Source organism: Epinephelus lanceolatus, chromosome 13, assembly GCF_041903045.1.
Source record: "Epinephelus lanceolatus isolate andai-2023 chromosome 13, ASM4190304v1, whole genome shotgun sequence".
Taxonomy (NCBI): domain Eukaryota; kingdom Metazoa; phylum Chordata; class Actinopteri; order Perciformes; family Serranidae; genus Epinephelus; species Epinephelus lanceolatus.
In genome coordinates, this window is record NC_135746.1 from 24758157 (window position 1) to 24773466 (window position 15310).

The 15310-nt window shown below is 40.4% G+C and overlaps 1 protein-coding gene across 1 annotated transcript in view; it reads right to left on the reverse strand.

Annotated features, from left to right (window-relative positions):
• Positions 1-15310, reverse strand: part of LOC117270389 (regulator of G-protein signaling 6-like) — a 158523-nt gene that overhangs the window by 21457 nt on the left and 121756 nt on the right. Inside the window, exons 6-12 of the mRNA XM_033647975.2 lie at positions 14259-14310; positions 10013-10077; positions 9696-9772; positions 6433-6514; positions 5079-5153; positions 4603-4704; positions 4048-4109 (exon numbers count right to left, since the gene is read on the reverse strand). Coding sequence (XP_033503866.1) covers positions 4048-4109; positions 4603-4704; positions 5079-5153; positions 6433-6514; positions 9696-9772; positions 10013-10077; positions 14259-14310 — 515 coding nt within the window. The remainder of the gene's footprint in view (positions 1-4047; positions 4110-4602; positions 4705-5078; positions 5154-6432; positions 6515-9695; positions 9773-10012; positions 10078-14258; positions 14311-15310) is intronic.

Sequence of the window (15310 nt, forward strand, 5' to 3'; positions counted from 1 at the left end):
AACCCACATTTTGAAAATGTAATAAAACTCGTCCGTCGTAATCCAAGTGCCCTGAAGCCGCGGCATGCAAAATTGACTTGAAAAGACGTAATTTATGTAACTCGCTCCTGCAGGGCAGGCTAACTGACAACTGTGACAAATGATGCTATAAAAGTGGAGTAAATTATGTCAGAACGAGCCGTTCTGACGTTTTTGAAATGCATTAGCGGAGTTTTATTACATTTTCAAAATGTGGGTTCCGTGCATTTCAAGTGTAGCTGTTATTCCGGCTAGCTGTTATCCTCTGATACCCCGAACGAGTTTTGTGGATTAAAAAACTACACTGGACTTCTTGTCGGCATGAGGGTCAGTAAGTACTGTCTGCATTTTCATTCTAAAGTGGTCATTTCCTTTAATGCAGAAATCATGTACTAGTGGAAATGATGCTTTCTATTTTGAACAATTTATATTTATAATATTTATTTTTCATAAATGTTTATTCATAGCAATGTATCTTAAGTATCTCCAAAAAACAATATGTTAAAAACCTCTTGAGATGAATATTCTATGCATTATAAGCTCATTGTATCATTGGAGAATCAAATTACAACACTATTTACCAGTTCATTTTTCTGGTGACATTCAGATTCACCATTTATACCAATAGATGGATATTTGGGGAAAAAAAAAAAAAAAAAAAATCCTGGGGAAAGCTCTAAATATTTAACATGATTTTTTGACATGTATAAGTAATATAACATCTTGTGTTTAATTTAAAGAGTTTATACACAGTTTATGTACTTTAACAATGTGATTAATAGACTTAAATGTGCCTTGCATTTCCTCCTGTCTTACTGTCAGCCACGTTTGTAAGAAAACAGTGTTTGTTTGTTTTTTAATTATTGGGGAAGTGAAGGATACTGTTAAATCAAGATTTTTGCAATCCTAAGTTGTTTATATGAATCTGTACTTGAGCTTGAATGTGTCTGATTCATATTTTTACCTTGACATATACACATGAGCTTCATTGTACATACTGTTGAGCCTGAGGAGAAGCTGGATCACTGATGGAGAACATTCCAGCCTACGGGGATATCAGAGGCTCACTGACCCAAAACGTGATCATATCTGACAAATTATTCCTAATGTGAGGTGAATAAAAAATAACTTTATGAAAGTAATCGTTTTGAATGTTATCGCCCAACATGACTGATGTTGTTTGACATGTTGTTTCCTGCACTGTTTGGGTTAACGCCTCAAACTTTTCGCTCTGTGGAGCACCAATTAAACTCGGCTCCGTATGAGGAGTCAGGAGGTTAAAGGGTCAGAGAGGCAGAGCAGCGGAGCAGTAATCACATTTTTCTGCTCTGCTGGGAGGTAATGGCTGTCCCGACTGACTGAGCACAGGATGGGACTGTCAGGCAAATAAACACAGCAGAGTGTCTACCACATAGAGGGGGGCAGGTACTATAATAGGTGCTATAACACATATACAAACACATATACATCAATAACGCTTCATGTCTCTCTTGCACTATGGAGAAGGTGGACAAAATACAAAGAATGCCTGCACAGTGCAAAACAAAATCCCTGCAATAAATCTAATGTTTGTGAAGCTTACAGTGTTTGCTTTGAGGCTTCAAGTTTGTGTTCCTGTCATGATGAATCCTATTGTCCTCGTAAGTCGATAGCACAGGCCAGTTGATCCTATTCGTATAGGTACAAATTTAATTCTAATATAAAACATATGACATTATACAACAGTAGATTTGAAGAAAACACAATAACCATTAATTTTCACAAACATGTCAGTTCAAAATGTGCGGAAGAGTTTATTCCTGAGAACAGATCCCAGATAAGAAAACACTGATGAATGTCAGAATCTTCTTGAAAACTGTGTAAGTGGGTTTTAAGAAAACACTTTATCTTAAGAGAGGTTGATGAATGAGGGCCATTGTTGTCTTTACTTTATCTTGAAATTGTATTTGAACAAATGAAAAATCTGCCAGTACAGTAAAACGTCTTTCTAAAGCAAATCGACTAATGATTCAAGTACTTCAAAGGAACAGTGTTTACGATTTAGGGAGATTTAGTGGCATCTAGTGGTCAGGACTGCAGATTGCAACCAGCTGAAACTTCTCCTGGTTAGAATTCCTTCAGTGTTCATTGTTCAGGAGGTTATTCACAGAGGTCTCGTTCTCTCCAACAGAAACCATGGTGATATAAACAGGTAAAAACACTGCATACAACAGTTTCACGTTAAAAATATCAGTCTTTTTCCAATGCTGTCGCTATGGAGGGGCTACTAACTATAGTGGGCCAATGCGAAAACATGAATGGCCTTACTTGGAGCCAGTGTTTGGTTTGTCTACACTGAGCTACTGTGGAAACATGGCAGTGCAACAGTGGCGGCCCTAACATTTTTGGTGCCCTAGGCGGTGTGTTAATCTCCACATCCACTCCTCTCAGTAGTGTAGTGGTAGTTGAGTGGGCACCAGAGAGTTTTTGTTGCTTTGACATGATAACATTTTGGTGTTTCGGGGTTCACATGATGTCCGATAACTCGCCCATCTCCCCAAGAGAGCAGGTAAAGTGTAAGGACCGCTGGAGGGGGAGGCAGGGGGGCAGCAGGAACCCAGAAAAAAAGGGCCTCTCTGTTAGTAAGTAGGCTTTGCTATGTTGCTATGTTGTTATGTTGTTGTGACCTTATGTCATATTTCAAAATAATATTAGTAATAGTATTAGTAAAAAATAGTAAAAGATAAACATTTGGATTTTTTTTTCTTGTACCATTTTGGCGCCCTCTATGGATGACAGTGCCCTTAGCATTCACCTATACTGCCTTTGTCACGGGCTGGCACTGCCGATATAAACGGCTCATTCTAAGGTAATGAAAACACAATGATTCTTATTTTCAGGTGATTATACACTAAAGAAAACAAACTTATGATATTTATTGTCTGTCAATATATCCCCCCAAATCCAACACAGTGAACTTTTAAGTATTTCACTTGCAATTTTCCTAGCGCAGCAACATAGAAATACAGACTCTCATTTCTATTCTTTAGAACGAATGGATTTCCAAAGACAGCAGGCTGTAATATTTCACGTTTTCACCTTTTTCTGATAAAGTAAAATTTTTGGACTACAGAAAGAAATTACTTGATAAGCCCAAACAGCCTTTGTGGATCTGGTTGCTGGACCCCATTACAAAGTAAGGTCAGTTAAGGCTGTCATGGTTCTAGGTTTTGTTTGTAGTTTCCTGGTTTATTTTGTAGTCACTCTCCTCACAAGTCACGTCTTGTTTTACTTCCTGTCTGTGTGTTTTTCTCCATGTTTGATCATCTCCTCCACCCTGATTAGTTTCACCTATCCCTCATTATCCTGCCCTCCCTGGTGTTTTTGTGTGTTCCCTCTTCTGTGCCAGTTTGTCTTTGTACCTCCATGTCAAGCAACCCAGCCGTTTCTCCTTGTGGTGAACAGACCTATCTTTGATGTTTTTTTTTTTACTTGATTTTTGGACAGACTTCCCATGTACTTTACCTTGTTTCACCCCGCTTGAGTTTAGTCTGGTGCATTTGGATCCACCAACTGTTGATACTGTTACAAAGGCAGCCTTTATTTTTCTTTGCTCCATGGCCAGTGTCTTTCTCTTGGACCCCGATTCCACATTGCCAACCCAATGGGGGGAAGCAGGGAAATCCAGGGAGAAACCACAACCTACTAAACCTGTAACCCAGTTCATCCATCAACACAAACAGTCACTGCACAGATGCTGTGGAATTAAGGCTCTTTTCGTATTAACTCTGCTTCCAAATGTCAGACTGAAAACACCGCAGGTTCATCTCCATCTGCCCCTGCCCTGATACAGATCTGATAAAAGGGAAGTCAGCAGAGCACTGGTTTGTCTGATTAGAGATGGTCAGAGAGAGCAGAGCAGATGTGAAAGCAGGCAGGCAGCCTCTTTATGAGAAGCTGGTGTGTCTTTCTCAGCCAACACGATGTGTGGATTGAAGAGATAAATATTAGACATGCTCTTCGTGATGTGCAGCATTTTTAGTGCAGTACCTTTCAGCAACCTTAGACATCTTCATACGGTGACGGTCTAGCTGGGTGTTCAGGAATAAGATCTGAAAGGGGAGGTGACAGCAGTCAGTTGTTCATGCTGGTTTTGTATGAGAACAGCAAACATGACAGTTAAATAACTTCCTCGAATTCTTTAAAAAAAAAAAGTGTATGATTGTCCAAATGCAGAAAACGACATCTTGGCTTTATCATAAGGACCAAACAAAACCATGTTTGAGTTGATTGGCAGCCTCTCTAGCAACGTTAGTGCTTCTACTATTTTTCCATAGGCCAGCTGCACCAGTTGTGTTCTTGTTTTGTGGTAAAAATCAATCTTCCATTGTTCTAGAAAGCAATAAAGCAGAGTTCCTGCTAAATCTGACCCTATACTACAAAGTGTGAAATGCAGTGGAGAGGCTGTCAATCTCCTCTGCAATGCTTCTGTGGAAATGAACTCAAACACTGGTGGAGTAAACATGATACAGCGCAGCACAAATATTGACGCTTTGTTTGAGCGAGTTGATTATATTGGCAAGTTCTGCACGGACAGACTCTTACCTCTTTCTCCACATCCTCCTTGGTGCCTTTCCTGCAGTGATGCGAGGGAGTATGTATGGGACTCTGAGACTGTGTTCCCTCCTCCGCCAAGCCGTACACTGACTGGGCCATTCCAACATGATGAGAGAGGAGAAGTGGGAGAGGTAATAGAGAGATAACAATTTGTACTTGTTGTTTTCCTCACAGTGCAAATAAAGCATGGAAACAGCTGACAAGAAAGCGACAGTGCACTGTGTTGTAAAATTAAAGGGTTGAATTTCAGTAATTCAAAGATGATTGCTTACATCAATGTAAAACTCATTAAGGAACAGTGCTGATATGATTTAGTTATTTGTAACCTTATATCTACTGAAATTAAAGTCATCAGTATTTTAATGAATTTACAGTGTTTTTCTATGTGTACATTTATACCTTCAGGACTTTCAAATGTCATAACAAAAGGCTTAGCGTCACACTGTTGTAATCAGAGCGTATACCTTCTTAACTCTGTGAGGGTTCTTCATGCGTCTACATTTCCTGATGTCCATCTCTGTCGTGTTGACACATCCAGGCTGGATAAAAAACACATAAAAAACAAGACAAACTAGAATTACTGCCCAGCGGTTTTGTGCCTTGCGGCACCAGTCAAGTTTCTCTTACAGTTTACATCCATGTCTGTGAAAACATGGATACGTCACACATCTGTACAATCTAGTAGAGTAATGTAGAGTGCTTTCACACCTGCCCTGTTTGGTTCAGTTCAATCGAACTCAAGTTTGTTTGCCCCCTTAGTGCAATGCGTTTGGGCAGGATTGAACCCAGCAATCACACTCAGGTGTGCACCAAAACAACCAGACCGAGACCTTCTTGAAGAGGTGGTCTCGGTCCGGTTACAAATGAACTCTGGTGCGGTTCGTTTGTGGTGAGAACGTGTTCCGACCTCGATCTGAACCAACTGCAGTCACATGACACATTGTTTGGGTTAAACATGAGCATGTTACAGTCCTGGAGGATTATTAATGTGCACCTCCTCCTGTACTGCCTTAATATGCACATTCAGCACATCCAATGCATCAAAACATTGTTTTCTAGTTGGAGCCGCGCCTCGTTTTCAAACTGTATGGTTTGACTAAAATGAACAATGACAGCAATATAGTCCTCGATGACCAGCGCTAAAATCAACCTGCGTAGTTGTCCCTCCATTGTGACATTAGAAAGTGTCACATTTATCTTGCAAGTGAACTCTTCTTCAACGTTTTGGTTACTTCCTGGATTTTTCCCACATGGAAATTCTGACCAATCAAGAGCAGCTTTCTCACGCAAGGCATTTGATCTGATCTACTTGTAAATGCTGCCGTGAGAACATGAACCAACTCTAGGCAATTATGCAACTTTGGAACAAAATTAGTCGCTGATTCAGACCAAAGCAAGACAACTCTAGGTCTGAAAGCACCCTTTATTAACTGTGCCCCTCAAAGGATAATGCTGACAGCTATTGGCAAATTTAAGGTGGAACCTTTTCTTGATCGTTACTGAAGGCACACTGCAATGTCAACGTAACAACTCTGACCATTCCACTTGTGTTAATTGGCTCTCTTGCATGACATGCACTTTGGTAATGAATGGATCTTCAAGTGCTTATCGTCATTCCAGTGCGCTCCAGCAAAACCGGTCAAGTTCAGACATTATAGGGGACGTAAACATAAGAGAAACACATTTTTGAGGAGAGTGGGACTCTAAATTAACCCAAAGCATAAGCTGTGGAAAGATAGAAAAGAGATGGAAGATGGATGGACTGAATGGAAGACGAGGCCGGTGGCTACACTCTCACACGCAGGGACAGAGGCTTACCACAGGTCTATGGACGTCCCAGAAGGCTCTCTCCTGGCTGTCAAGGATCTTCCTCTCGGTTTTATCCTTTTTCCTGTCGATCCTGCAGATGAGATCAGTCAGTGTGAGAAATACAGCTCTCCTGGCATCAGCGTTAGATGTAGCAGTTGAACCAGGATGGAGAGATAAGAAGGGGAGAGAGATAGATTCAGAAGATTATAAAGTCTATATGTCCATCAGTTTTTAACAATATTGAAGCTCCTGTGCTCAAAGGTTTGGCATGGTTCCAGCACCCGTCTGTGCACCATCTCCACTGTGTGTGTGTGCTCTGTTCACAGCCACTGATGTGTACTCTTGTCACTACAGGAGCTGCGGTTGCACTCTGACACTGTGGTTTGCTCTGTGGACAAATCTACAGCAAGGACATCATTTATTTGGACAAGGCTGATCATTTGGTGCTGTTGTGATACGCAAGTGCCTTGGAAAGGTAGGCTTCACAGATTTTAATAGAATGGATGAAACTGTTAAATGTGCTACCACAATTAAATCAATAGTAGAAAATAACTAAATTTACTCAAGTACTTAAAAGTACCTAAAATTGCTACTACATGTCCTTCATACTTCATTAGATAGCTATATATACATCATACACAGCTAGTTACTTTCAGATCAATATTTTACATAGAAACATAAGATCTTATAATATAAGCATCAATAATAATAAACCAAGATATGTAGTGATTTATCTCTTGCAGAAAACATTTAAAGATTACTTTTAGTTCTGAGTGATGCTAACTTGTACTTGGGAAGAAATATAAATGCAGGACTTTTATTTGTAACTTTTTTTTCAAACTAAAGTACAGTATCTGAATACTCCCTGGCCACTTTATTAGGTACACCTACACAATCTAATGCAATCTAGTGAAACTGCTTTGTGACATATTCCATCTTTATCAAGCTCATAATGACAGTTATTCATAAAGAGAACCTCCAAAAGCCCGCTAAAAAATAGATAAAACAATATCAAAATCATGTTCTCTGGACAAAAGAACATAGTTCTTTGTGACCACCAGCTTTTTCGAAATGTTGGTCACACAGAAAGAAAGAAAGAAAGAAAGAAAGAAAGAAAGAAAGAAAGAAAGAAATCATCAAAAGGAGCTTCATGCATAATGTCTAAGATTAGATTAAATAGACCATACTGTCAACCTCCCCTTGTTGTTCCTACACATTTTCAAGGACAAAATTTAAAAACTTTTCCATGTCTTTTTTTAAGTACTTGTAATAAAACTAGAATTACCACCCCACAGTACACCCCCGAGTTTCTCTTATAGTTTACATCCATGTCTATGAAAACATGGATGCCTCACACACATCTTTCCCCCAGCAGCACAGAGGATCTTTACAATCAGCATAATTTCAAGGTGGGCACTCAAGATTGGTGTCATCATTTTAGTATTGGATCAAATGTCTCCCCTTCTATTCCTGAGTTATAATGTTGAGTAAAAAAGTGTTTTCTGCAGAAACTTATAATGTCACCGTGAAGTTGACCTTTTGGATATAAAATGTCATCACGTCATGATTTTATCCTCTTAGACATTTGTGTGAACCTTTGTCTGCAGTAGTCTATGAATTCTTGAGTTATGGCCAAAAACATATTTTGTGAGGTCACAGTGACCTTGTCCTTTGACCCTCAACCACAGAATTTGAATCAGTTTATTCTTCAGTCTAAGTGGATGTTTGTGTCAAATTTTAAGAAATTCCCTCAAGCTGTTCTTGAGGTATCACATGCATAAAAATAAGACCTCTGACTATCAAATCTAATCAGTTCTAACCAGTTCATCCTTGAGTCCAAATGGAAATTTGTGCCAAATCTGAAAAAATTCCCTTGAGGCATTCTTGAGATATCTCGCTCGCAAGGATGAGACAGTCAGACATACAATCCAAAAACATATTGCCTCCGGCTACAGCCATCACTGGCATAGAGGCATAAAAACATTTCTTCCCAACGTTTATGAAACATATCAGATTAAAACTCTATCCAAACATGATTTCAGCTTGCTGGCATACATGACGGGAGAGATGAAATGTGGGAAGAAAATTAAGAAACGTACATGCAACACATTCTCACTCAAACCTCGTCACTTATCAACGTTTGGTCATGGACTTTCCATGACCAGATATAACGTGCAAGTTATCCTGGGTGTGTTGGATGTTGAAGTTCTAGGACACGGTGTCAAGTTCTGCCTGTTATATGCATTGTCTTCTTTCAAAATACACCTAGGTTTTCACAGGAAATTTACCATTTACACACAGTCTCTTTCAAAATAACACCGTAAGTTGACGTTGTTTTCCCTTCAACAACTAACACATGCGGTTAGGTTTAGGAAAAAAGAACAGGGTTTGGCTTTATAATCTTACTGAGAGCTTTGCCGCCATAACTTTAATTCTCATCCCACCGCGTTTCCCCCGATGCTGCTGAAGGCCATTGAACTATGACGGCGTCTTTTTCCATCAGTGTCTGATGCTGCAATGACCTCGAGTGAGACCGGATTGGTACATGAGAATAACAAATGAGGAGTAAAGGACTTCATATGTTTGCTCTGGCTGGTTCCTGAGACCCTGAATCGATGGCCAGACGGGAGCAGCTCAAACTCAGAGTGTTACGGATGTGAGATATCTGCAGTTATAGGTTTGTTCTTCATGTGTAAAGCATTGTCGAATATATTGCAGAGTTATAGTGAGTGTGTAGTGGTTAAATTGTAAGTTGCAGGTGCACACAATGGTGTGAAGAACAGGGGCCCAAATGTTTTGTGCTGTGTGTAAAGATCTTGGGATCGTGTTGAAAATACTGTTCTCACTTTATAAAGTTCGCCCTTGGATTCAGTGTATATCTATAAATTAATCACAGAGGGCTTTGGTAAGGGCAGACATCCATCTTTTTGTATTCCATCCCTCTTCTGTCTCCAGTTTCTAGTCTCTATATGTCCTAACAGCATGCTGTCCATCATTGCTGGTTTAAAAATTTATCCATCATGTCGTCTACCTGAGAAACTTCAGAAACAAAAAGCAGCTGACCCGCGGTGCCCCGACAACACTCGACAGGTAATGTTTTGAGAAATCCCATAACGTGAGGGTTAATGGAGTCAGTCAGAAACACTCATGACTTGTAATACGACATGTCACACATTGTTATGTTGTATTGTTTATCTTTTACCTTAGGTGTAAGTGACACTACCGTGTGTATTGTGGTTCCATGAGTTGCTGTGGTAACAAAGCACACTTACTTGACCTGGGCCTCAGCCTGCATGTAGATAAACTCCCACTTCCTGGCAAAGGCTCTCTGCAGCCTGGCTAGGTTCTCCTGTTGGAGAGAAGACAGAGACACTGGGACATGTTATAATCAAAAAGTAATATTAAAGCTTTATCAAATAAATCCAAAGACATCCCACAGTTTTAAAGTGTCTGTGATGCAATTAAGATCCCATACTATCACACACACACAAATCTGACCTTTATGATGTTGTGTTATTCTGCCCCAAGCTTGACACGCAGATCAATGCTACGTATTGATCTGTCTATAGAGGAACAATCCATCACTCACCGCCTCATAATCAGCCAGCTCCAGCCTGGTCTTGTTCTGCATGGTCCGCTTGCACAGGTAAATAGCTGCGGCAGGAACAGAGAAAATCGAAGACTGGGATTTATCAGTTTACATGTTCTCCTTCAGGCATGCATCTCTCATCCCATATGTACCTGCCTCACCTCTCCTCACCTCACATGGTATGAGAGTACAAGCAGTTTCGGAGGCTGCGTGCCCACCTATCTGTTGCTTTAGGATTATGAGCTGGTGTGTGCAGAGGTGCTGAGCCCTAAACTCCAGCCATGGCTGCCTCTGTGACAGGATGAAGGGCAGGAAGTGGAGCAGTGTTTGACTAACCCTGTTTACTGGGCCCTTTACAGCGGAGGGTACAACTAAAGCGAAAGTGTAGGGCTGGGTGATATGGAAAAGAATCATATAGCTCAATGTTTTTGACCAAATACCTCAATATCAATACTGTGACTATATTGTATTGGTGATTTACATGATGATAATTACTCATTATTAATGTAACTATAAAAGCTCAGTGGGTAAAAGCACACAATAGAACAGCTACAACAGTCTGGTAAGCTCAGAAAATGACATCACTTTACTGTAATTCAGCCTTTATAATCAGGAAAAGACAACACTTTCAATATAATGATATACAAGATCTAAGACGGTATCAAGTCTCATAACATGATATTGATATCAATATACTGCCCAGCCCTTCTACAGTACGTCTCAGTATCTATATTCAAGTATAACCTGATACAAGTGTGTTTACACTGTAAGGTCAGGTTTTCTTATGAATTGCTTTTCAAGTCAGGATACTTGTAGATCTGTTATCATTGTCACTGTCAACATTTAATACATGCTGAGACATGAGCCAGAGCCTTCAGCTATCACGCTTTCCTTCTGTGGAATCATCTTCCTGTTTTGGTCCGGGAGGCAGACACCGTCTCCACGTTTAAGACTAGAATTAAGACTTCCTTTTTGATAAAGCTTATTGTTAGGGCTGGCTCAGGCTTGCCCTGGACCAGCCCCTAGTTAGGCTGACTTAGGCCTAGTCTGCCTATAATACTCCTATAATAGTATAGGAGTATACTATACTCCTATAATACAGCAAGCCCCTTCTTTCCTTCACTCTCTCTCCTCAGTTTCTGAGAAGTTGGTTCCTCTTCATTTGCTAACATTCATGTCCTAGTCAAAGTCATTCCCTCCCAATGAAAAACGTCTCCTTGAAGCTTATAGCTGTTAGTGATGGAGACAGGAAATTAATGCATATGGGGAAAGCACCTGTGGCTGTAGCCACCCTTGTCAAATGGATTGATAGAGCCTGGTTACATAACGCCCCTGAAGTGAAACAGCTGTACTGTATTTTGAAACAGTCAATAAAATTCAGTTATAATAATCATCCACTTATTGTAATCAGTTTGACCTAGACAGACATGATCACTATGAGTGGTTTTCACTATATTCAAATCATCTTCGTGTTTCAACAGACTTTATTTTTGCCAGTAAAAACCTCTGAAGCAGAATTCAGGTCAAGATGGGTCGCTACAACTCTTCACTGAAACCCAGAATTAATTTTATTGTTAGAAGCTCTTCGGCACGATGAACCACTAGACCTTTATTAAAAACTAATTCTGCTATGTATTCAGCCTCTGAGTGAAAAGAGACAAAAATATAATGATGCAGTTAAATTAATACTGGAACTGAATGTTAAGTTTGCAGCACAGTTTTTATGGTTGTGATCAAGTAGATGCCCATATCATATCGTATTGCACCGTACCACATCACATCGCATTGTATCGTATCGTATCGTATCGTATCATCACATATCACATATCAGATACCAACCAAATGACTGGTTGATATCGACTTGTTTTTACAGATAAGATAGTTATATGCAAGTAAACATATTGGTCTAGCCCTATGAAATATCTTTTGGTTTGTGTCACCTATTAATCACTATCAAACCTGTACATGTAAAGTAGAAAAATGTATCTCTAGATTCAGTCTAAACACAGAAGAGTAAATCTTACAATTATGTATGGTTAATTATATTCTGCTGGTTTGATAAAGGTAGAACACCCTCTGCATCGGCCTCATTAACACTTGCTGTGAATTCCATTTAAAGACTGAGTGAAGCACAAACATTTTCCAGCGTGACAGGAAAGTTGCTCATAACTGGAGAATGATAGAAATCAAAACACCTGTAAAATATTACAGTTTAGACATTCTGATCAACATCTTGATTAGCACTCCCTTAAATATTGTATTATTGTCTTTTTGAGTAATGCAATGGTACTGTGTGCTAAACACTATCCTGAGATAATGGATTGTAATTTCTGACAACTGGTATGGTACAATACTGTATGATATATTTAGTGACATATAATGTAGGCCTACACACAAAAACAAACAAACAAAAAAAAACAGAAAATAGTAGTAATTATTTTGAAAAAATAACAAAAACACTACATTAACTACTGGATAACTATTGGATTTTCTCTTTTATATGGTTAAAGGTGAAGTGACAAAGATTTAGGGAGATTTGGTGGTATCTAATGGAGAACTGCAGATTGCAACCAGCTAAAACGTCTCCTGGTTAGAATTCCTTTAGTGTTTATTGATCAGGAGGTTTTTACGTGGAGATGAATTATCCACAGAGGTCTCTTCCTCTCGAAAACAAACAGACCTGGGGCTTCATGTACAAATGGTGCGTTCGCACAAAAACGTGGTGTATGTCCTTTTCCACGGCAAAGTTCAGATGTATTAAGACTGAAATGACCGTGGAAATGTGCGGTGCCTCACGCCAACTTCATGGCTGGCGTACACACGTTTCTACAGCTGTTGATCCTTTGGCGACACTTAGAGGTGATGCTGGGAAACTGTTATAATAAATAAATGTGAAAACAATTAGTCCTCAGAGTGATGTGCACATCAGAGACACATGAACAATTAACACACCCACGTGTTTGCAATAAGATGAGTGGATATAAAAGCATGCGCAAAGTGGTGCCAAAAATACTGTTAACAACAATGGCTGTTTTAGCAGTATTTGCCGCATTGGTTCCCGAGGGCAATCCTCCTGGAACTGTGTGCAGAGTTGCAGCCGACCTTAGAAGGCGATACGGCGAGAAGCCATGCGCTGCCTGTATCCATACAGGTGCTGACCACACCGGGACTCCTAGCAACACAGGCATTCCAGAGGGAGCTGGCCAACCGATCGGGACTGTGCCAGTAGACCCTGAGCCGAGTCATGCCAGCTGTGTGGGACGGAATTATTCGCATGCCAGCCAGGTATATCAAATTCCCATATGCAGCTGAACGGGCCAACATTAAAGCACAATTTGCAGTGAGGTTTTCCTAATGTTAGCGGAGCTAACGACTGCACACACATTATAAAAGCGCCATCGCAGGATGAATTTGTTTTTGTCAACAGGAAGCATTTTCATTCGATCAATGTGGATCTTGTGGATCTCAGATTTTCTTTTTTTCCTGTCTTATTCATTCTTTTGTTTTAGTTTTCTGATCGTGCAGAGAGGGGAATCTCAGTTGCAGGTTGGGGGTGTGGACAGGGAGGGGGCTGGGTACTCCAACATGTGCGCTCAATTCCACGTTGATTGGGATGTACAAAGGAAAGCTTGGATTCATGTGTACGCACAGATTCATACATCTGGATATTTTTGTGCGTACGACGGATTTAAGCGTACGCCATGTTTCAGTAGGAAATCCACGCAAGTACATGAGGCCCCAGGTGATAAAATCCGGTAAAAACACTGAATACTTCACATTACGGATGAGCTTCTAACTACGGTGGCCAACATGAAATCGCAGAAACATGTATGGCTCTATCTGGAGCCAGTGTTTGCCCACTCTGGGCTACTGTAGAAACATGGCTATGCAACAAGGCTATATTCCATTTATGTCAATATAGCTCCTAAATCCTTCACACTGGACCTTTAAAAAAAGGGTTCCATACTTAATTAAAGGTCTTTCTGGAGCCCCTTAAAGAGTACTGAATTTTCTCAAACTTAAAATAGCACAAAGCGTCTTTAATCCAGTAAGTAAAGGCAGGTGTGTGTGGTCTTTTCATTTATCTAAAACTAGGTGTCAAAAAGCAATACAGTGGCCTCTGTTGAACATAATACAAGGGGGTCTGGAGGGACACCTAGGGCCAATTTGATGACCAAGCATTGCTCCTTAAAATACACAAGAGAACATACTATAAGGAGAAGTTGTCACAAATTACGGCTCTTACCATAGTCTGTGTTCTCAGGCTCCCAGCAGTTGGACGGCCAGAAATACGGTGCCTGATGAGAGAACAAAGGGAAAAGTTGACAGACAAGAGACGTGGATCAACCAGTGGTTAGTATTTCAAGGACGGAGAGTCAAAACTATGAAGACAAACGCGTCCTTTCGAAACTTTCCGACAAAATCTGGAGTGATGACGTTGACCTTTACGGGGAAGTTGTTTGTGCCTCAGAGACACAGCTGTGCACATGATTGCCCTGCACCAATATGTGAGCAATCACAATATTTTTTTTATTATCAGTATTGAACCAATTCAGAACAGCTGACTCCTAAAACTTTTCACAGAGTAAGAGGCATCCTGGGATGTTGCAGAGGCGTGGGAGTGCTGCAGCAACACAATAAAAACGAGCAGCGATGAAAGCTGCAAAATAAACAACGGCAAAGCAGAATAATAAAGCCAGCAGGCGAAGCACAGATGCTGATAGGATTGTTATTTGACATAGCTGGCAGGGTTTTGAATCAGTTTTAAAACCATCTTCAGTTGTTTCAGCGAAGAGAGATTTAGATGGTGTTAATTGTTTTGGTTTTCCTGCTCCGTGTTTTTCTTTGCCTTGCACTTAATTTGCCGAGAAAATGAAATGCTAATGAATGGTGATTATCTTTATGAAGCTTTGCTACAATGGCGAACGGCCCTCCTCCTCCTCCTCCTCCTTCTCCTCCTCCTCCTCCTCCTCCTCTTCTTGTCTTTTCTTCCACTTCACTTTGAAGGAGGAGAACCAAGGTCACAGCACGGTAATGCGCACTGCCGTCTGGTTTAATTAAACTGCTCTTCCAGCTCGGGTGGAGACTGAGCCCTCCAACAAGACTCAGTGAATAGGAAGGAAGATGCTACACAGAGATCATTCTAATCTCGCCACGTGCTGCCTCGCCGTTCCCCACTGAGGAATGTGAAAACATTGTTTCCTATTTTTAATTAGGAAATTCTGGATAAAACAGTCTGGGATAATTAATCTGTGACTTTAATGCCACCGTCTTATCTGCGAATGGTGAAGGAGGAGT